The 23,263-nt window shown below is 41.1% G+C and overlaps 1 protein-coding gene across 1 annotated transcript in view; it reads left to right on the forward strand.

Moving 5' to 3' along the window:
- LOC135192961 (uncharacterized) overlaps positions 1-8,308 on the forward strand; it is an 86,680-nt gene extending 78,372 nt beyond the window's left edge. Inside the window, exon 8 of the mRNA XM_064176346.1 lies at positions 8,202-8,308. Within this exon, the coding sequence (XP_064032416.1) occupies positions 8,202-8,308 (107 nt within the window). The remainder of the gene's footprint in view (positions 1-8,201) is intronic.
- The last annotated feature ends 14,955 nt before the right edge of the window (positions 8,309-23,263 follow it).

A 23,263-nucleotide genomic window follows, 5' to 3' on the forward strand; every position in this document is an offset into this window, starting at 1 on the left:
TGTATATTTTTAAACATATTTCAGAAACTTGGATTGGTGAAAATTCACTGAGTCTCATATGTGCCTTCAATCACATCAGTAGAAAATTCAGGAAAGTCAAATAATGTAAGTTTTTTTCATTGCAATCTCTTTCCTGCCACTTCATAGGAAATATTCAGTAGTTTCTCCATTTTTCCTTTCCCCCCCCCCCCCCCCCCCCCCCCCCCCCCTTTCATTTCTCAATCTCTCTGTTTCTGGAATGTATACCTCTGTTCCTCACACTTGAATCATTCTCTTTCAGACTGCCTAAATCCCCACTTATTTTCCAAAATTCAATGCCTATCAAAATGACCTACAAACAAACTATGCTCTCAAAATGCAGTGTAATATATCACAGTGCTATGAATCTACAACCACTCTCTATTTTTCTAATAAATAACAACTGAAGTGAAGAGCGAGGAAAGAAGTTTTAGAGGAAATGTGATGACGTGCTTCAGAATTACACTTACTGTTCTGAAATAGAAGCAGGATACTGATTATTACCTGCCGTCTTCCACCTTTCATTCTGCTAACATTCTTCTTAGTTCCCTTATTTACATGCTGAAATTAATTCAGAAAGTTGTTCTGCATTGAATGTAATTTAAATGTAATTTAAAAGCTTTAGTTTTGTTGTTAATTTTTCCCCTGAAACAGTTTCCTTTTTTTTTTTTTTTTTTTTTCTCTTTATAGAATCATAGAATGGTTTAGGTTGGAAGGGACCTCAAACATCATCCAGTTCCAACCCCCATTATGGGCAGGACACCTCCCACTAGAACAGGTCACTCAAGGCCTCATCTAACCTAGCCTTGTGCACCTTCAGGAAGGGAGCATCCATAACCTCCCTGGGCAACCTGTTCCAGTGTTTCACCACTCTCACAGTAAAGAACTTCTTCCTAACATCCAGGTTAAATCTCTCCTCCTCTAGTTTAAACCCATTACTCCCCATCCTGTCATTATAACACCTTGTAAATTGTGCTCCAGCCCTCTGATCTTTTCATGTCCCTCCTCTGGACTCACTCCAACAGTTCGATGTCCTTCTTGTGTTGAGGGCTCTAGAACTGTACACAGTATTCTAGGTTGGGTCTCACAAGAGCAGAGTAAAGGGGGAGAATCACCTCCCTTGCCCTTCTGGCCACGCTTCTCTTGATGCAGCCTTACTTAAACTAAGCAAATATATTCAATGGGAGAAATACTTCATATTAGAGAGACTTATTTATTTATTCTATTCATAAACCCTAGTTATTTATTAGAACATGAGATACTTTCATAAGTGAATGTCCTGGAGTCCTGTATACCCCTAAATTTCTCTCCCTCTGTGGTTTGAATGGGAGAGGAAAAGACGCGAAAAGACCTGTTTCCCCCTGCCTGCCCTGCAGGCATGAAGTGGGGGAGCAAGGAGGCCTGAATAGATTCTGCAGAAGGAGCTGTCACAGAGGGATATTCGGCCACCTACACTGATTTTGGCGGACGGAAGAAATTAATTGGTGCGAGATAATATTCTATAAAAATATATGTTTATTAAACTCAATATTCTGAAGTCTTGCCACCCTCAGCCACTGTATATTAATATTAAAAGGATTCTACATGGTTATGAAAACATTCTAGGATTAATATCTACAGTAACTTGCTAATAACTAGCAAACAGTTCAAACTATAAACACAGAGAGGATTTTTCCCCGTGGCTTAATGCCGCTTGGGGTCTATATGATATTCACCCAGCATAGTGGGCTGGAAACTGTTTCTGCTCTATGGCAGAGGCAACAGATATTACAGAGGTATCAAAGCATTCACTTACAATTCTTATTAATTACCAATAATCACTCTCCGGGGCTACGTCACAGCCTATTACTAGTGTCCAAACTTCAGGGGATTCTTTGCCCATGGATTTTGAGGCTGGAATCCTCCAGCTTCTGGGGAAATAGTCTCTGACTTTGTGCTGCTAATTTCTTCTGGATGCTCTCTCCAGGGATTTTTAAGTAGGATTTCAGGTGCAGGAGCAGGATGTCGTGCTGTCTCAGCATGATGTAAGGCTGGCCAGACAGGCTGATCGCATGCAGACAATTCAGAGTCTGCTTCCTGGTAATTCAGCGGCAGTGGTGCTTACCAGGCAATGATAAGGCAGCAGGCATGCAAGGTGTGCATGGCTGGCTTGGAGACTAGGGCTCCACATATATATACACATATAGGCAGGCTTAAGTGATCTCTGCAAGTGAGTACGCAAGCAGGGGAGTCCAAGCAGGTTGTTTACCTGAGTACCACTATTTATTAAATGTGGGCTGAGATTAATGGCCCCTTGGCCACTAGAATGACCAATCAGCTTGGCAGTCAGGCAAGCCTTACCATAATAGGCTAAAGCCACTTGCCTGGACTTTCTCCAAATATGGTGAATCACATGGGCCTAGCACTAGGCAGGCACAAGCTGGGCATGTGGGGGCTTACACAACATGTTTACAAACAGGGGTCCTGGCCGATCAGACTTTGTGGCACCAGGCCTATTGTGCCCCTTTTATCCATTTAATGTGTTTACCTCAGGTTTGGGCACAAAACTTGTCCAGGTAGGCCAAGGCATAAATAAACCTATTTTTGGGCCTACAGGCCCTCCACGACAGAAGCCCCTGGCACCTTGCTCTGAAGGATGGCTTCCCACCTTAGGCACCCTTTATGCAGGCTCAATAGGCCTTAATGACAAGCAGCTGGACCACCCTTCTTTTCAGCCAGCCTGACTCACCTGTGAGTAACTTTGGCTCAGCTTTATTATTGGTGGGAAATGCTATTATTTAATAGCTTGGCCTTTTCCAACTTCTGACTTCAAAAATAGTCAAATTACCTATGGTATCCTTGTAGATCTTCTCAACCTAACTGAATCTGCTAATTAAAACTAAATAAATTCCTGTATATAGTTTTGGTGGCGGGTTTCCAGGAAAATAAAATAACTGTATTTTTCTATAAATTCCTGACTTGGCCACCCTAATTCCATGCCTCCACAACAGTGAACTTGCTAAATGTTTGTACTGATAATCCTTTCAAAATCTTAATGGTTTTTGAATGACCCCTCTTACATGTAACTGTACCTTGAAAGGTCTTACTGTAGTATCTTGTGAAAATGAAAATTTGATCAAAATATACAAGGCAATCCTGATGAATTTAACAGCATCATATTTTTTTTCTTTTTTGTCTTCCTAAAGTATAAGAGTATGTACAATTTGACAGCATTGTTGAAAATGTTTCCTTTGAGATTTTTCCTCTCCATTGCTGTCACGGGGGGGTACTCTGTGGCCTACGCCGATTTTGGCGGAGGGGAGAAATTAATCGGGGCGAGATAGTGTTATATAAAAATATATATTTATTAAACTCAATATTCTAAACTCTCGCCACCCCCAACCACTGTATATTAATATGTCTTGGGTTCTAATCCAAATTCCCAGAGACTCTAATAAATTTGATAGGACCAATAACAATTTGTAGAGTGCCCTCCCCTCTTCCCCCTCCTTTCTCAAAGAGAGGGATTAGATATAGGGAGAGAGAGAGATAAGCACACATAAATAAATCAATCTCACTCAATTTGGAAGTTAAAAGGAAAAGTTTAACAATAACTTAGAGGACATATCTGAGGTAGGGAGGTTTACAAAGGATAGCGATGGGGGAAATAGCAAAATACAAAATATATAAATACAACCCGAGTTTTGTGATGGTGGCTTTGTCTGCCTCATGTCTGCCACGTGGTAAAACAGCTGGTAATGGTGGTATGATTGATGTAGGGAGATGCAGAGAGAGTGAGGTGTGTGATGAGAGAGAGAGAGAGAACAGGAAGTCCCCCTCATTTTATAGGACAGGAAGTGGAGGGGAGTGGGCTAACCATCACCTGGTGGTGTGACCCACCCCTGGGGAGGGGTCAAGACCCCTAGGGTCAGGTTCAGAGTTACTCCCCCTGGAGTGTTTACCCTATACATAATATTAATAGGATTCTTACACGGTTATGAAAACAATCCAGGATAAAATACGTACAGTGACTTGTTAATAACTAGCAAACATTCAAACTATAAACAGAGAGAGGAGTTTTCTCCACGGCAAATACTGTTTAGGGTCTATATGCTATTCATTCAGCAGAGCGGGCTGGAAACTGATTCTTCCCTATAGCAGAGGCAACCCATATTACAGAGGTATTAAAGCAATTACAACTCTTATTAATCAATAACCACCCTCCGGTGCTACGTCACAGCCTATGCCAGTGTCCAAACTTCAGGGGATCTCTGCCTGTGGAATTTGAGGCTGGAAATCTTTCTGGCTTGAGGGGAAAGGATGAATCTTCCCAGTTTTCTGGGGAAATAATGGTCTCTGAGCTGGTTCTTCTGGTGAGGGATGTGATCTCTGCCTTTGTGCTGCTGGCTTCTTCTGGATGCTTTGTCCCAGGATTCTATCAGGCAGGATCTCAGGTGCAGGAGGAGAATATCATGCTGTCTCTGGCATGGTTCTCATGTGGCTAGCAGGCTGCTCATGTGCAGACAATCCAGAGTCTGCTTCCTGGTTATCTTATCGGCAGTGGCACGCTTACCAGGCAATGATAGGCAACGGGCATACAAGTTGTGTGGCTGCTGGGAGTCTGTGCTCCATAGGTAAAGGCAGGCAATGCAGGATCTGGTCCTGATAACACAGTGGCATGCAGATGTGCACAGCCTGCTGAAGACTATAGGCTCTACATATATATATATATATATATAGGCAGGCTTAAGTGAGTTCTGCAAGTGAGTACACAAGCAGGGGAGTCCGAGCAGGTTGTTTACCTGAGTACCCCTATTTATTGAATGTGGGCTGAGATTAATGGTCTCTTGGCCACTAGAATGACCAATCAGTTTGGCAATCAGACAAATCTTACCATAATAGGCTAAAGCACTTGCCTGGACTTTCCCCAAATATGGGAATCACATGGGCTTATACCAGGCAGACATGAGCTGGGCATGCGGGGGCTTACACAGCCTGTTTACAAATGGGGTCCTGGCAGAAAAACATGTCCAGGCAGCAACAGGCATAAATAAGCCTATTTTCAGGCCTACAGGCCCTCCATAACAATTGCATTTATAGATTTCTACATGTCTTATTCTAGTATGTGAAGCATCAAACAGAGAGTGAGATACAGAAATTAATAAATGTATTTGTGGCAAAAACTTCGCACATTGCTTATAAGCCTGTTATCAAAATCATTAGTGTAGTAATGCTTTCACATTAATATGGTGGAATAGCTGAGTGATATTTTTTTTTAAACACAGATTTAATCTGACTGAAAAATTTCTAAGAGCATATTTTAGATTCACCAATAAAATTTAGGTAATGTTGTTTAAACCTGTCTTCGACTGAGCTCACCTGACCATTCCTTTAGTCTTTCAGAATTTACACTTCATTGTCTGTGGGTTTGCATTTGGACAAGGTCTTAATCTTCAACTTTTCCACCACTTCCTGAGGAAAATAAACACTTTTTCTGGGACATAACTCAAATGTGTGTTTGTTCAATAAAAGCTTTCTGTGGAAAATAAACATATATGTACATATATTTCTTTGGAACAGTTAATAGCCTCAACCCAGATCCAGGACCTTGCAGTTGGCTTTGTTAAACTTCATGGAATTGGCACTGGCTCACCTTTCAAGGCTGTAGGTCCCACTGAATACCCCACAGCATGTCAATCACAACAGACAGCTTGGTGTCACCAGCAAATATTCTGAACATGCCCTCAATCCCACTGTGCATGAGGCCAGGAAAAATGTTAAACAGCACTGGTTCCAGTACTGATCCCTGAGAAACACCACTCATCACTTGTCTTCACTTAGTCATTAATCTATTGCCCATCACTTTTTGCATGCAATCATCAAGTCTAATCTGTATCTTCTGAGTCATCCACCCATCAAATTCATGTCTTTCCAATTTAGAGATAATGGAGTTGTGTCAAACACTTTGCACAAGTCCAGGTAGATGACATCATCTGTCAAAGCTGTTACCTCATCATAAAAAGCCATCAAGTTTGTCAGGCATGATTTGGCCTTGGCAAAGCATGTTGCCTATCATCAATCATCTAATCACTTTTCATGTGCCTTAGAAGATTTTTCCAGGAGTATCTACTCAATGGTCTTGCAAGGCAACTCAAGAGTGTATGTAAAAGTCTGCGATTTATGGAAAGAAACTGCAAAACTCAAGGTACTTGTCACCATTAAAGATGGTTCTACAAATACCTTTAGAGGAAAAGAAAAAAAAAAAGGAGACTTTGTGTAAAATTCTTTTTTACCACCTAGTCAGTGATGCTTGGTGAAGGGAGAAACAGAATTTTCTTATTTAGTCTGATGCAGAAAAGCATCTAAGTATTAACTGAGCTCTATCAGAGCCTGACATGTCACTTTCTCTGATGATTTCACTGAGAATGATCTACAGAAAAAAGTATCACTTTGATGCAAATTATTAAAAGTGATGGTTTTATTATATAGGAAAATATACATTAGGAACTGGACAAAAGCACACAAGTACAAGACTGTTACTCATTCAATAAAGAAGATTTCATAGTTACAACTCAGGCATGCTCAGACCTCCAGCTCCCATGCTATGCCTGGTTCTTAGTGGCCCTATGTATTTCCTGCATTTCTTATCAGATTGAATAGGGGTCCTGCAAGATGTCTGTTAGGAAGTGTGGCTAATGATGATTAGAATAGTCTAGCATCATTTTCTGAATAGACGCATAGTCATATGAAAAACAACACAGCTCATTTGTGCAGCTTCAATTAATGATTTAATGATTTCATAAATAAATGTCAATAAATGAGACACAAATGCCCCTCCCTCTCTCAGCTCCACTATAACATCAAGAACAGAACTAAAAACAAAATCTCTGTATTGCCTCAATATCTTTAGGAAGAAAACGCCAACAGTGAAGGAAAGGCCTTTTTCAAAAAAAAATTCTTCTTTCAGTTTACCAGTTCTCTTCTGCCCTGTCTTGAGCATTCTGATTATCTTCCTGTAAAGCCTTATGACAACTTTGTAGCCTTCCTGAGTGACCTGTCCCTCTTTTCCAATGACCATAAACTCTCTTTTTGATGAGCTGCAACTAAATCGCTCTATTCAGACAGGCTGACCTTCATACCCACTGACTTGTTTTGGTTTTCAGTACACAGGGATGACCTGAGCAGTTTCTGTGCCTTTCAGGCTTGCTTTGTGAAGAATGTCCAGCCTTCCTGGACTCATTGGCCCTTCAAGATTACCATTAAAGGGACTTTGTTGACCAGACTTCAAAACAGGCCAAAGTCTGCCCTCTCGAAGTCCAAAGTTGCAGTTCTGCTTACCCCAATATGTCTAATGGATATTTTAGCTGTCTCTTCATCCTGTTTAGGATGCATGTTGGTATGTTTTGACTTCACTAAAATTGGAGAATTCTTCATTTATCTTCAAACACTGCATGAGTACACAGCCTAGAGTGAAAATCTGTGTTGTTATAAAACTATTCCCAGTAGATGTTAATCCATAGAAGCATAAACATGATACAGAGAGCTGTTTTTTTTTTTGTTGTTGTTGTTGTTGTTTTTCTTTGGCTCTTGCTGCCCCCATCAGCAGAATGTTGGAGCAGACCAGGATATGTTTTAGGCCTACTGGTTATCCATGACAATACCACTCTCTGGCCAATAGGCCACTTAGGTCAAGAGCAATTAATTACACCTCTAGGACAGACTATCTTGTGTGAGTTACCTTGAGTACAACCATGTTGCCTCTTTTGGCAGTGGATACCCTTTCATAAGGTTTATTATAGGTGGATTAGGTGTCTTTTAGCAACACTGTAAGTTACATATTATCACAGTGAGTTACATACTATATGCATTACATAAACAGCGTGTACAACCATATAAACCATATAACCACAATTACTCTATGTAGGGTGTAAAATAAAACAGTGTAGAGCTTCATTGCTCTGAGCCCAATACCTCGTACTCTTTATTAGCCCACCCCATTGACTGGTGATGGGTTCTGGTTCTCCTCTGTGACACTGAATCAAAGTGTCCATGGACCTCTTGAATTGCCCACCCTCTGATGGGGATGGATATCTGTCATTATGCCAGCTTTTCCTCAATATCATGAGTAAGGACTCAACCCATTGCTGAGCAAATTTGGAACACCCGAGCTGCTGCTGAGTCTCAGGGTGCTTTTGTGGATACAGCTGCTACTACTGAGTTCAGTGCCATCTTCCTCAGCAACACTGTCGTGCACATTGAAGCTATTCATGAATGCCAACACCACGGATTTAAGCAGCTGCGGGTGCAATAGCCTTAAATGGTTCTTGAGCATTATATCTAAGGCAAGAGCTACCTCGATCCAGTTCTCCTTTGAGGAAAGAGGATGCTCACACTGGCAGGAGAAATCTCTGCTCTGGGAAGGATCATGTCCTCTAGGCTTTCCAGTGAAACACTGGTTTTGTTTCAGGCTGGAATACAGTCTTTTAGATTCAAAGGTGACAAAAGATGTGTTTCTGTGACCACTTCCCTTTTGCCATGAGGTGTTGCCATGTGGCTGCCTTTCTGCTGCTTGCCACATGGGCTTTCAGCTGAGGCTGTGGTAGTTTGCAGATTTTTGCAATTTAAAGTTGGTGGCTTTTCCCTGGGACTTCCCTTTCAGATTATGACAGGGTGTTCTGAGTGCATTACCTGGCCGCGGCCGGGGCTTGTGGCCCTTTCGCTGGATGTGGTCATGGTGAGGCCTTCCCCCAGTCTGTGACTAGCAGGCGGGCTGGAATCATAAACTAAATTGGAGTCAAGTTTCTTGCCCTCTGTGCCTTTTAAGCCTGTGGCGGGCTACCGATCTCCTTATTCCGCACTGTGTGGTGGGGGTCGGCGGACGAGTTGAGTCCAAGCTGCTCCTGGTTTGAGCAATTGCATTGCACATGTGAAACTACCAGTGCAAAAGTCTGATTTTGGCTTTGATAAGCCGATACCTTTTCCTTCCATCTTGCTTTGAGGCTGGCGGAGTGGCTGTGCCTTTTTTACAAGGCGAGGCTCGGAGGAGGGAGTATTAGCTGCGTTTACAGCAGGGAGCTTTCTCTTTTGTTCGAGACTGGTTTGGATCTGGGTGCTAGCTGAATTGAAGCTTTTGCAGGCTGAATAGCTTAACGCTTCTTTGCCTGAGGGTAGGGCCAGTTCTTTTGTTTTTGCAAATGCGTGAGTAAATACATTTACTCAGCTCTCAACGGCTGAGGAGAATGGCGGGGGAGGCTGGCTACTTTTACGTCTTGTAAGATAAAATCGAAAAGCCTCTTGATTTTGGTTTCTGTTTTTTTTTTTTTTTTTTGTTTTTTTTTTTTTTTTTTTTTTTACATTATCTTTGCAGACTTTTTTTTTTTTTTTTTTTAATCAGCATTTTTTAGTTCCATAAACATCTGCACCACACAGGTAGACAATACTGAAGTGTGATCTTCCTGATAATTTTCTGCTAGTTCTTCAAACATGACTTTGGGCTTTCTGCAATTTTTAACTGATATCAGCAGAAGAGTGGGGCAAGCCAGGACATGTTTTAGGCTTACTGACCTCCATGACAGGAGCTTCTGTGAATCACAAGATATCTGCCTTTAAACCTATCAACATCTACTAAGCAGACTAATTGGAGAACTGTAATAAACCATACATCAGAATAATTTCAGTGGTGAATAAAATCATGCAACCTCTTAGTGCTTTAAGTAGAAATCAATAGGGCTTTTTATTCCTTAATAGCCTGCATATTAAGTTTAAAATTGTATGAGCTGTTAATTTTTTCTATTACAATTTAGTTCTTAAACGTTTTTGAAAGTGGACCCAGGTTCTTTTTTTTATGTAATTATACTGAAAATGGAGACAAACACACATATTAAGAAAAGTGAAGATGGAAGAGAAACAGTGAAATTTTATAATTGATTTCTCAAAGAAAAAAAAAAATCAGAAATGCCACAGGGCAAGTTCACTGTTCAACTTAGCTCATGCAGATGCATGACTATATTAAAGCACTATGCAGAACTGCAGAAAAGAAGTCACAAACTCAATATAGGAACCATGTAAGAATAAGAGAATCAGGTTTTATCAACTTGGCACAATGTTCCAGTTCTTTTACCTGGATCCTGCCCTGAAAATTCAAAACACACTTTCAGAATATTTATCATATCACCATATACTTCATTTCTGATGTTTAAAGCTGTCGCAAATTAGCAACAAACTCCGTTCACCTTTCTTTGAGGTAACAGCTGCAATAAATTGTCCTTGAGAAGAGTTCAGGACCAATTCCTAACTATGCTTTAAAGCAAAGCTATCGCTGTGGTGCAGCAAAAATATAACTAAATATTACCTGTATCTCACTCGAAAGTTTCTCTTATATTTCCTTAGACCTTAAAAGCCATATTATTTGAAGAGTATGATGCATCACTTGTGTAAAGCATCAAACATCATCTGTTAAATTTGAAGAAGAGTAAAACTTTGAGAAATGTACAAGAGCTTTAGAATGTACTCCCTGGCAAAAGTATGTTTTACCTAGAATGGTGAAATAGTAAAGTATCTCTTACTTTCCCAGAAAATCAACAAGAATTTGCTCTGATTAACTAAAAGTATTGATTTTTTTTTTCTTCCAAATTACCATTTTGAAGGAGCTAGCTAGGTTTACAAGCATCTGCTTTGGTGTTTTGGTTTTCATTGTTGTTGTTTTGTTTCTTTTTTCCTCTCAAAAAACTGCTAGGTTTTCTTTGATGAATGCAGTATAAGACAATGTTGCAAAACATTCATGCTGTGCATTTGAAAGAGATAAATATAATAATCATCATTACTTAAAATAAAATGTAAGGTCATCCAATGAAAACATGTAGAAAGAGTTAGAATGAAGGCCTTAATGAAAAAGAAGAAAAAAGAAAGTAAAAAATTAACAAACAACCAACAAAAAAATCCCCCCCAAAAAAAGAAAGCAAGAAGAAAAGTTACATATATGTATATATTTAATATAAATATCTGTGATGATTTTTTGAAAACAACTGGTAATTTTTTTTAAATTACTGATCACTTTTACTATGAGCTTTTTAACACCAAAGCTACAATTAAGACTTACCACTAGGAGATTATGGACCCAGGTAGAAAAAGGGCATGGTACATACACTAAATGAAAAATTAAGCACATCTTAAAAATATGAATCAGACACAATGTGGTTATGTTTTATTCTTCAGGTTCATATTTATATTTGCTTATGTATGTTTGCAAGAACTCAAGAAACCCTAAATCTTTCCTTTTTAATCTTACTCCTTAAAATGTGTGGCATATGCTCTTCTGGTGAGATATTTGTGCAAAACAAACTAGCTGGAAATCATACAGTGATGGATAGCACTGTCTTCCTGTGGAAATAATATTTTTTTAATCAGGAAATTCCAAACACACTTTCACTCTTCCTACTCAATCACAAAATAAATAGAATAACTTGGGAGTTAGAGTAACATCAGAGCACTCACAAATTTTACATTAAAAATAAATAAATAAATCCTACAAAGGCTTGACACTGTCCCAGAACCAGAAATAATATATTATTAAAGCCAAATTATGGCATGTCAAGCTACATTCCATTATGATGTGATGTGGATGTAAAGCAGCCATAAATCCTAGATTTTGGGAAATAAATTCATGTTGTGCTGTGTGGCTTCATGTCATGAAATGAAATCACAAAACTATTTTAGAATGTATTACTATAAGCAGCTGTATTTTTCCCTCCAATATATTTTAAATTCTTAACTGAGCAGCAAAGTCCTTTTTTCCAATATGGAATTCTCTGATTCTGTGAAAGACTAGTTAAAAAAGCTTTTCTCCTAACCACCATGTATATCAGAAACACAATGTGTTGCCACAAAATCTATTTTCTGAGCTTGTCAATAAATTGCTTCTAAGACAAAGTATTAATTTAACATGCTCATAGCATATTTACAATATAATTTACTAGCACAATAAAAATAGTACTTCAAAAAATTTAATTGCTACAAGCACAGAAAGTATGACAGTGCACACATTGCTGGAGGCATGCAATGAGGACTGCTGCTGAAGCCCATTCCTTTCAGTGAACTGTAAAATAAAGTCCTCTCTCCAATTTACTGTCTTACATGAATGAATTTGACAGCATAATTCTAGAATCGATTTTAGTCTTTGGTCAACTTAAAAAAAAAAAAAAGTGAGCATGGAATTTAAGTCAGTTGCATGGAGATCGACCATTACAATGCAAAAACCAGTGTTTTGAATTACCTTTCCAAAGAGCACACCAACAGATATATTTTTGCTTTTCAACACATTGTGATTTTTGAGCTATGATAAAAACATTTGAGAGGCATATTTTACCTTTCCTGTAGGGTTCATATGCAAGCACTGTGAAAAGCTGGTGTTTTTGGTTTTTTTTTTCATTTTTCCTGTGCTATCTTCCATGAAAATAAAATACAATTACAGTAGTTGATCACTATGAGAGAGATGAGCTTTAATTGCTAGTAAGTCTATTACAGGGGAGGAACAGAGACACGTGATACCTTCTAGAAAATATAGATTACCATGTGACCATAATCTCTTTTTAAAAGGAACAGATAATTTTTTTTCTTTCTTCAAAATATTTAATAGTTTTTTATTACCTTTTGGGTCATGTGTCACACTTGGAGTGTCTAAGCTTAACAAGGCGCTTAATTGAACTCCACCTAGGACTTAATGAAGGTGTTCCTCTTGATTACTTTTCATTTGGGCTGCAGAGAGATTTGGTCAGAGGTTGACAATCATTAAGTGCAAGAGAACAGTGTTTTACTGTTACAGTTGCTCGGCCTCTCTCAACAAATAAATGGGACTTTTTTCTATAATTTTGTTTGGTTGTTTTTTTTCACCCTGTGCATTGCTGATTTTGAATGTTTTGTTGGCATTTGATTTGGTTTGGTTGGTTTGTCTGTGAGTTCTGGGTTTGCGGCAGAGCTTTTTTGGGGATTTTTTATCTAGTCCTCTTAGCTCTCCAGTTGGCACCCTGTGATTCTGTGAGATGAAAAACCTCTTTATAGACATGATTGAACATTTTTTGTCTTGCCAGTCACATACAACTTTCATCTAATGGAAATGAGAGTCACTGCCCCTGAATTCTCTAAGACATACAGAAAGCAGGAGAGAAAAGAGTATACAATAAAGGAATATACATTTGAAATAAATAAATATGCTACTCTACTCTACATGGATTGATACATGAATTTCAAGTTTCTATGTAAATAGTACAGTGGTATATTCTGTGCTAAACAGTGTTGATTTTGAGCTGTGAAAATTTGCTTTGATGAAATCATACAGAGGAAAGTTTCTAGTTTCTTGCTGTTCTTCTCAAAAATACATAAGTCTATATTTCTGGTCATGAGAGTTTGTAGGACTGTCATGGAGAGTAGCAAAAGGCTCTCTAAGCTTTTGCTATATTGTGTAGTTTCTAGTGCCTCACATTCAAGCCAGAAGCATCGAAAAACCAAAACAATCTTTCAGTCCCATGGGAAGATTTCTCCCCAGGGTAAGTGAAAAGGTAAACACTGGCCATGTTTTCCCTTCCACTTGACCTCGCTTTCCAGACAACAGGGTATTGTTTTGGTTAAGTAGAAACGACTATCTCAAGCCTGCCCAACACCTGCAGGTGGGCTGGCCTGAGGAGTGGTCTTTATATTGTTTGAGTAATATTATCCAATTATATAAATTGCTTACTGGTCTTTACCAATGTATGTGAACAACGTAAAAGTGGTCTGAATTGTGGGCTAGTCCTATTTTGGAACATTATAAAAATGGTGGACAGGCCAGGATCGGGTGCTCGTGCTCTTGCTCTTGCCCTTGTGCTCGTGCTCTTGCTTTTGTCCTTGCGCCCTCGCCCTAGCCTTCTGGGTCTGCGTCTTGTCCTTCTGGGTTTTTCCAGCCTTTCTGGTTTTTTTCCCGGACTTGACAACAACAAACTGCTCGCCGATCTAGTCTTGCCTCGGGCGGACGCCGAGTCGCAGAGACTAAAGCCTGCATGCCTGGACCCTCATCGGGAAAAAGAGACCAAGCTACAGACTGTGAGTAGCTGACGAACTGTTAACTCAAACCACAGAAACTCAAAAGAACTCTCTTTAAACATCATAGACTCTTTAATTTGCCATTTTCGGAAATGTTACTTTGATCTCAATCAAAAAGAATTCACAGTGGTGGTGTAGTTTCGGGAAGAGGGAATCTGCATTCTTTGCAATAAATCACTGATAAAATAGTCAACGCCTCGCGTATTTTCCCATAACTCTGCCGCGAAACTGCATTCCACGACAAGGACTCCAGGCTAATTTTGAACAACAACCAATTAACAAAGACTCTTTGTTTTTTCTGTTAAAAGTAATTTTACACATTCATGTTTTATAAATTTATTTCATGTCAGGCACGTGATTTTTTTTCTATGTGGTTTCACAATCTTACTGTTTTTCTGATTTTTTTTCCAATGTATTTTATGAAAATAGCAGATTTTCATTTTAAATAGCTTATTTTTTGTGAATTTATTTTCAAAAGCTAATTAAGAAGTCTACAGGAAAGCAATTAAAAGTTTTTTGCTAAGTATGCTAGTCCCAGGCAATATTATCCACATGTGCTTAATTGTATGTCATTTATTGGTTGTTCCATGGTCTAAAACATATCTTTTTAGTAAATCAAAATGAATATTCTGATGAAGCATAATAGAGATATGTCACTGTATATATTAGTCAGTGATGGATAAAATAAGAGTGACACAAGAATATGTGAACATAGTAGTTGAAGCCAAAGACAAAGCTGTTTATTACTATAACAGCAGTCTTTCTATATGCCATTCTACAAATAGTGGTTACTCTACCAGTTATAGAATACAGTGATTGGGTAAAATATTGTTTTTAATATTCTGATTGGATAACAGTGAGGTGTTGACTATCTTGGGACAGACTACTTTCGGTTCTTTTTTCTAAGTTTACTGTGCTTCTATACAATATACAAATGTTACATGAGGTGAGGATACCAGTTTACTATGTTTCTGTTGTGGAAGGCCTGTAGGCCTGAAAGCAGACTTACTTATGCCTGCTCTGCCTGGACGTGTCTCTCTGCCTGCACCAGGGGTAAATGAGCACAAAGGAGCACAACGGATCAGGGCCATAAAGTCAGTTGCCCAGGACACCTGATTGTGTAAGCCCCCACATGCCCATCTCGTGTCTCCCTGGTGTAAACCCATGTTGGGATTACATATTTGGGATAGTACAGGCAAGTGCCTTTTGCCTATTGTGGTAAGGTTTGGCTGACTGCCAACCTAATTGGTTATTCTAGTGGCCATTAATTCTCGGCCACCATTTAATAAATAGGGGTACACAGGCTCATGTGCAGCCTTCCCCACATTACTTGCAGTTCTGCCACATTGCTTGTTTACCTGAATGTGTACTTCTGGAGAGAGCAGCCAGCAGAAATTAGCAGCACAAAACTGAATGCAGTATTTAAGATAAGGTCTCACCAGGGCAGAGGAGAAGAGAAAGAAAACCTCCCTTGATCTGCTGGACACACTTTTTAATACACCCCAAGAGCCCATTGGCCTTCTTGGCCACAAGGGCACATTACTGTCCCATGGTTAACTTGTTATCCACCAGGACTCCAGGTCCCTCTCTACAGGGCTACTTTCTAACAGATTACCTCCCAGCTGGTAATGGTGCAGTTTATTATTCCTTCCCAGGTGCAGGACTCTGGACTTGTCCTTGTTGAACCTCATTTGGTTCCTCTGTGCTCAGCTCTCCTGTCTGCCCAGGTCTCTCTGGATGGCCACACAGCCTTCAGCTGTATTAGCCAAGCTTCCCAGTTTGGTATCATCAGCAAACTCGCTGATCAGGCACTTTGCTCCCTCATCAGTGTCGCTGGTTGTTGGATAGATTCTTGCTAGCAGAGGACACAAAATGATAAACATGAGCAACTCGTGCTGGGAGCGTCCTTGAGTCCATCTTGGGAGTTAAGATACCAGGCACTGGGTAGCACCCCCCACATGCAGCTGCAGGGTGTGGAGTGCCAGCTGCAGGTGGGCAGAGTTAGCCAGCCCCAGTGGCTGACCCTCAGATTCTTATGCTATATTACCCTATCCATGCTGCACATGTAACCCTGTACCCTCTCTATGTAACCAATCTTGGTGAAACACACTTCTTGCAAGAATGCATATAAGTCTCTGCATCACGGAAATAAAGCGGACTATGACCATCTAACCATATTGGTGAAAAAAGAGTCATTTTACCCAGGTGCTCCACTGGCAATTGATGAAGAAGATGTTGAACAGGACCACACACAGTACTGATCCCAGGGGGACTCCACTGGTTACAACTCTCCAGCTGAATTTGACACCATTGATGACCAGTCTTTGAACTCTATCTTGCAACCAGTTCCTAATCCACCTCACTGTCTGCTCTTCCATCCTACACTTCCTGAGCTTGCTCACTAGAATATCATGGGAGACAGTGTCAAAGGCCTTGCTAAGGTCAAGGTAGACTACATCTCTGTTGTGGAGGCAGGAATTAATGTGTGGCTGAGTCAGGAATTTTTATACAAAAATAGTTATTTTATTTTCCCAAAAACCTGCCCCCAAAACTATATATACAAAGATTGATGCAGTTTCATTACAGATTCAGTTGCTTGGAAATTACCTACAGGGATGCCATCGATAATCTGACTATTTTGGAAGTCAGAAGTTGGAAAAGGCTTTAGCTATTAATTAATAGCAGTTTTCTTACTAATAAAGTTGAGCCAAAATTACTCACGATCAGGCTGACTTCCTGGTGAGGTCTGTCCCTCTGTTCCCTTTCAGAAGCTGACAAAGAGTCATTAAGAGGTCTTCAGCTCTTGCAAAAGGTGTCAATAGGTGAAGCAGTCTTTGAAGATCTCTCTGCATCCAGGCAAGGGGTGGGGGGAGAAGTTTCAGGCAGGCAGGAAGGCTCAGACAGGAACAAACTCCAAGGCAGGAACCCCCAAAGGCGGGAAGACCCCAATATTTATACCCTCGCTAGACAAAAGGCAGAATTACCACACCTTAGGCGCACAGCCAATCCCATCCCGATTCCAGTCTGGACACTGCATGGGGCACTCCTCATGCGGGCAAGACCCCTTTGTTCACCCCCCTTCATGCCCACAAGGCAGGCAAGGAGTGTGGGGGGGGGGGCAACCAGGCAGCTTTCCCTCTCCCCCAGAGTCACAGCAGGAGAGGAATTTAGGGGTATACAGGACTCCAGGACAATCTCCTGGTCTCCCTGAATCTACCCATTCAGTTATGGCATCATAGGATGCTATCAGGTTAGTCAAGCATGACTTCCCCTCAATAAATCTATAATGACTGCTCCTGATAATCTTCTTCTCTTCCAAGTGCCTTGAGATGCCCTCCAGCAGGATCTGCTCCATCATTTTTCCAGGGATGGAGGTGAGGCTGACTGGTCTGTAGTTCCATGGAACCACTCTCTTGCCCTTTTTGAAGCCTGGAGTGACACTGGCTCTTCTCCAGTCCTCAGGCACCTCTCCTGTCTGCCATGATTTGTCAAAGATGACGGAGAGTGGTAGAGCAATAACATCAGCCAGTTCTCTCAGCACCCTTAGGTACATTTCATCAGGGCCCATGGACTTATGAATGTTCAATTTGCGCAATTGATCCCTAACCCAGTCTGCACTGACCAGTGGGGAACATTTCCTTCTCCAGACTTCCTCTCCTTCATCCAGGTTCTGGAGTACATAGAGGAGTTCAGCCTTAGGTGTAAAGACTGAAGCAAAGAAGGCAATCAGCAACTCTGCCTTCTCTGCATCCTCAGTTATCAAGGCTGCCTTCTCATTCAGCAGTGGCCCCACACCTTCCCTGTTCTTCCTTTTTCTGCTATCTGGAAAGTTAACAAAGGGTAGTAATCTATGGGCCTTATCAGGGAGGGAAGCCTAATCACATCCTTCACCTGGGCCCCTGGTAGACAGTAGACCTCCCTTTGGAGTGAGTCAGCTCTGCAGGACTGAATTGTTTCTGTGCAACTTTTATTTGGCCACACAACCATAATTTGACTTGTATAATTGATCAGTCAGTGAAGGCTGAAGTGCTGCACTATTAGAAAAACACCACTCAAAGTACTCACTTTGCACAGGAATGACTTTTTTTTTCTGGGTCTCTTGCCAATAGTTCAGCACAACGTGTTTATGATTTAATTATAATTTGGGCCAAAAGTTCAAAAATACCGGGGGCAGTTTTCTTACTGTGGAATGGTAAAAACAACCATCCTAAAACATGTAACGAATGAGGCCAATCAGAGTTCCACTGTACAGTAATTGCAAAAGGTATCATATGGTCTATTGGGACAAAAATATGCATAGGGGTTGCCATATTAATATGTCATAAGAATTGCTGGTTTATTAACTGCTCCACTTGAATAATGACATGTTGAGCCTCAGGTCTCAAAACTCATGGTGCTGAAATATCAGAATCCCCTTTCAATAATTTCAGTAAAGGCTGCAATGTGGAAGATTTTAAGCCTACATGCCAAATTATTGTTCCTGCCAATTTTTGCATATCTTTCAAGTTACAAACCTGTGTTTGTAATTTGATTGGTTGTGGTGCTACTTGTTTGATCAAGCATTTTCATGCCTAAATATAACCAAGGCTGGCATTTTTGAACTTTCTCTGCTGCTACAACAAAGCCATGGTGCTGGACACACTCCACATCAGCGAGTATGTCAGGTGAGGGGCTGCTATCAGAATATCATCCAAATAGTGATAGCAGTACACTGTTGGAAACATTGCTGTAATACAACTTAATGCCTGAGCTACAAACCATTGACAAATTGTAGGAGAATTTTTCATCTCTTCCACTGATACCTCTTGGCAGGCATACTTTTATTCACTGATGGTACAGTAAAGGTAAATTTTTCTGTGTCCTGTGTAGCAGAAGGAATAGTAAAGAAACAAACTTTTAAATTCATTACAACAATTTCCCAATTCATAGGTTTCACAGTAGCAGAAAGCAGACCAGGCTGTAGGGCTCTCATTGAAGCCATCACCCCACACTTTGAAAATCATCCAAACTAGACTCAGTCAGCTCTGGAAATTGAATGAAGCTTATTATTTACAGCTAGCACAATATAGAAGCAGATATTTACAGTATATACAGTTATATACAGAAATATACAAGATAAAAAGTAATACAGAAACACAACACTCCTCCCAGAAACTTGAGTCCCCAGGAAAGGCTCTCACCTGCCCCTTCGCCTTCCCCATACCCCTCTCAACCTTACCCCAGTCCCAAGGAAGAATGGAGGTTTGGCCAGGGAGTTAGGAAGCAAAGTGGATTAGTCACAGAAATGGCAGAGAGTGGTGAGGTTAGAGGTGCAGCTCAGCCAGTTCCCCAGCAGAAGTGAGACTCCCCTATGTATGTTTGGATTTTTTTTTTTATACATCTCAGCAAGCCTATGAGCAAGGTAGACATCAGCCTTGTTTTCCTTTCACAGCCTGTAATCTAGTTCTTCTCACCAAAACATTCTAGCTAGGCTCAAACTAGAACATAGAACATGTAAAAATTGCCAATTTCCAAATTTCTTTTTCATTACAAACATGAGAGTATTCCGTGGACAGTGTGATGGCTTAGTGTGCCCAGCAAACAACTGGTTTTGAACTAAAGAGTGCAGGGCCAAAAGCTTTTCAGATGTTAAGGGCCATTGATCCACCCAAACTGGTTGTCTTGGAGGCAGGGAATTAATGTGGCTGAGTCAAGATTATAAAGATAGAATTATTTTATTTTTCCTGAAACCCTGCCCCAAACTATATACAAAACCAGTTAGGTTTATTTACAGATTCAGTTTGATCAGAAATTTCTTCCAAAAAAGAATGTTATAGACAAATTTAGAGGTTTAGGAAGTCAGACAATGGAAAAGCTAAGTTATAAACCCAGCTTTACCCCACTATCACTCAGGCTGAAGCAGAGAATTAAGTGAACAGTGTGTCTTAGTCATAGAGGTGAGATAGGTATTTGATAGTGATCCCTTGCTGGGTTCCATGTGGCAGAATTCCAAGGCAAATGGCAAAGCCATCAAACTCAGAAATGTCTCAAGCACTTCTTCCATGAGTGGGTTGATTGTGGAATGATGCTGCCTTCACAGCAGCAGGGGAGATCCAAACTATTAGCATCTTTCCAGTTTGGGAGGCATCCAGGAAGTCAGATGCTTATATGGTCGAAGAATGGCCTGTCCAGGTGCTTCTGGTAGCTCTCTCAAAGGACCCCAGGGCTTTCCAGGCCTGCAAATTTGCAGAAGTGTGCAAATGTGGGGAGAACCATACAAAGGCAGAGACAGTGTAAAACCAAGAGCTGTATAAAACGGTAGGAGCCGTCCAAAAGCGGGGATGGTCCAAAACAGCAATTCTGTCATGGCAGGAGCTCTTTCGAGGTGGGAATCTTTCAAGATTGGGAACTCTCAAGGCACGAATTTTCAAGGTGGGAACCTCTACCCATTCTCCCTTGCTCTAGTTAAACTTTTCTAGACAAAATGTCAATTTACCATTTTATACTGGGAATGAAAACTCAGTCAATAACCAACCCAATTCCAGCATGGGCTTCCACACAGGCCAGCCCACGTGCAGAAAGGCACCTTTTGCTGAATCCCCTTCACGTCCACAGGGCAGCGAGGGGGAAAAGCAGTTTTTGTGCTGCCTTCTCCCATTCAAATGTGTGGGGGCAGGGAAGGGAAGAAAAAAACTCGGGTACCCTGGGACACTGGTTTATCAGTTTACAATATTAGGGCAATAGTAGGTTGAGTGATGCCCTGCAACACAATGGTGCCTAGTGAAAATCCATGGTTATTCTGACACCCCATTGACCAAGATAGTCCCTTCCCCATAAAGTTAAAGGAGACGTAGTCACATAAGGTCTGACAGTTGTTTTCTGACTCTCAGGGTTAATAAACTACAGAAGCTTAGCAGAAATAAAACCGTGTGCCATCCCTCCCAGTAAAACCACACCAGAATCATTCTGTAATAAAGGCCAGGATGCTGGGCAGTCATGCTGTGTGACAATGGTAACATCAGCTCCTGTGTCCAGCAAGCCATCAAACTGTATGGATCCACAAACATAATTACCCATAGTAAGTGTGCAGGTCAGTTGTGGTCTGTCTTAAATTATAGGTTGGGACCAGAAGATTAGCAGTTGTACAGTTGATCCAAATCCATTAGCTCCTCAAACAACAGAGTCTGTTTTGGACTCACAACTCACAAATGGAACAAGCTGAGCAATATACATATCTTTTGATATTGTTAGAGGAGGTATACCAGTAGAAACCAGAGCACTGATTTGACCAGTATAATCTGAATCAATTACCCCTACATGTACTATTTGCCCTTGTAGGGTACTGCTAGATCACCCTATTAACAATGCACTAAGTCTATTTATGGATTTTATAATCAGGTACAGTTACTGTGTTGGCTGTGGATATATCCATGATAACTGATCCCTTTGTCCTCCCTGATAATTTATTGCATAGGGAGAAGGAGGGGATGTTTCCCTTAGGGGAATTAGTGTCACTGTGCACCTATTGTGCTCCATTTCCTATTTCCCAGTATATACTGTCCATTTGCATGATATTTAGGTTAACCACATCTGTTTCAAAAAGAGCTACTTGTTGATCCTGATACCCCATTCAATTGCCTTTGCTGAGTACACTGTGCTTTAACATGTCCATCCTTCCCACAATTACAGCCTTTTGGTGGGTGTAAAGGGTTAACCCTCCTGGGGAGTGGTCTTGACCTTGACCCTGACCCCAGGTCCTCCTGACTCCTCCCCAAGGGTGGGTCTGAACCTTACTCCAGGTGTAGTGGTTAGCCCACTCCCACTTCCTGTCTACCATCTATAAAAACAAAGGAACTTCCTGTTTTGGTTGCTCTTGCTCTTCCTCTTCCTCTGTGCCTGCCAGCACTATCTTCCTGTTCCTGCTGCTCTTTGTTTTACCATGTGGCCATCAGTCCATGAGGCAGACAAAACTCATCACCATCAATCTGGTTGTATACATATATTTTGTATCTTATTTTCTCTTCCCGGTACCTCTTTGTAACTCCCCTACCTCTAATAACTTTTATTTATTGTTAAAGTTTTCTCTTTTAACTTCCAAATTGAAGTGAGACTATTTATTTGGGTATGTTTTGCTTTTTCATCTCTACATCTACTTCCTTTTCATTGAAAAAAAGGAAGGGAGGAGGGATATTCAACTATTTTAAAGGCTTACTTGTGCAGTCTCATGCATAGTTAGTGGATTCTGTTGGAAACTTTACTAGGCTGGGGAATGCAGCTGATATATGGAACCATTCTGAGAATGTGTGCTGGGATATTCAAGGTCCAGATATTTTGGAGGATAAATGGTACTTCCTTGTTGGAATCCGGAGGCTGGTGAGAGGCGAGATCAGGGTACTGACGATTCAACTCAGCAGCTTGCTATGCATCAGTATACTTTTTTGGGACAGTGCAATGTCTTATATAGTGCTCAGAGGAGGTGTATACAATCAGTTTGGGGCTGGAACAAGTGGACAGCACAGATTGGCCTACCGCCACATGCAAGGCTCAGATAGATTGCCCTGTGACAAAACAACCTGTGGTTCCCACCCCAGGGGACTGGCAGGCTCAGCCCCTGTAGCTGTGTCCGCCCCAGGGTCTGGCAGATCCAGCCTCCTGCAGGTGTGCATGGGTTGCTCACTGTAGCTTCCAGCTCAAGGGCATTCTCCCATGACAAGCTCTCATGTTTACAGCTCATGTCCCACTGCGGGAGAATTCTCCCACACTTCCTGGCAGTATTTGCATTATGTTTAAATGCAGTTCAGGGAGGTATTATCGCTGTCCTAGCCTGGACCATATGGCAGCTAAGTGCAGCCACCACGATTAGGACATCTGGTAAAGAAATAAGCAGGGTGAGGGCAAGCCCACCCAGTGTCTGCCGATGCTGTGGGTGTCAGTGCAGTGGTTTGCAGACAGATTCTTGTAGCAGAGCTGCAACTCTGAATGGCACGTCCAGTGGCAGCAGCATGGTGGGCAGCGGCAGGGCAACTCCTGTCCCAAAATCCATTCCAGACCAGGTCCTAACCACACAAATAGCTGTTACTATTCACTCCATCTCTTTGGCTCCTGTCATCACTTGCAGAAAGGGCTGCAGAAGATGGACAGACCTCTCTTAGACTCAGTTCAAATGGAAGGCAGCTTCACTGGATCCACCACCCCCCAGCAAAATGCACCAGAT

Source organism: Pogoniulus pusillus, chromosome Z (genome assembly GCF_015220805.1).
Source record: "Pogoniulus pusillus isolate bPogPus1 chromosome Z, bPogPus1.pri, whole genome shotgun sequence".
Classification (NCBI taxonomy): Eukaryota; Metazoa; Chordata; class Aves; order Piciformes; family Lybiidae; genus Pogoniulus; species Pogoniulus pusillus.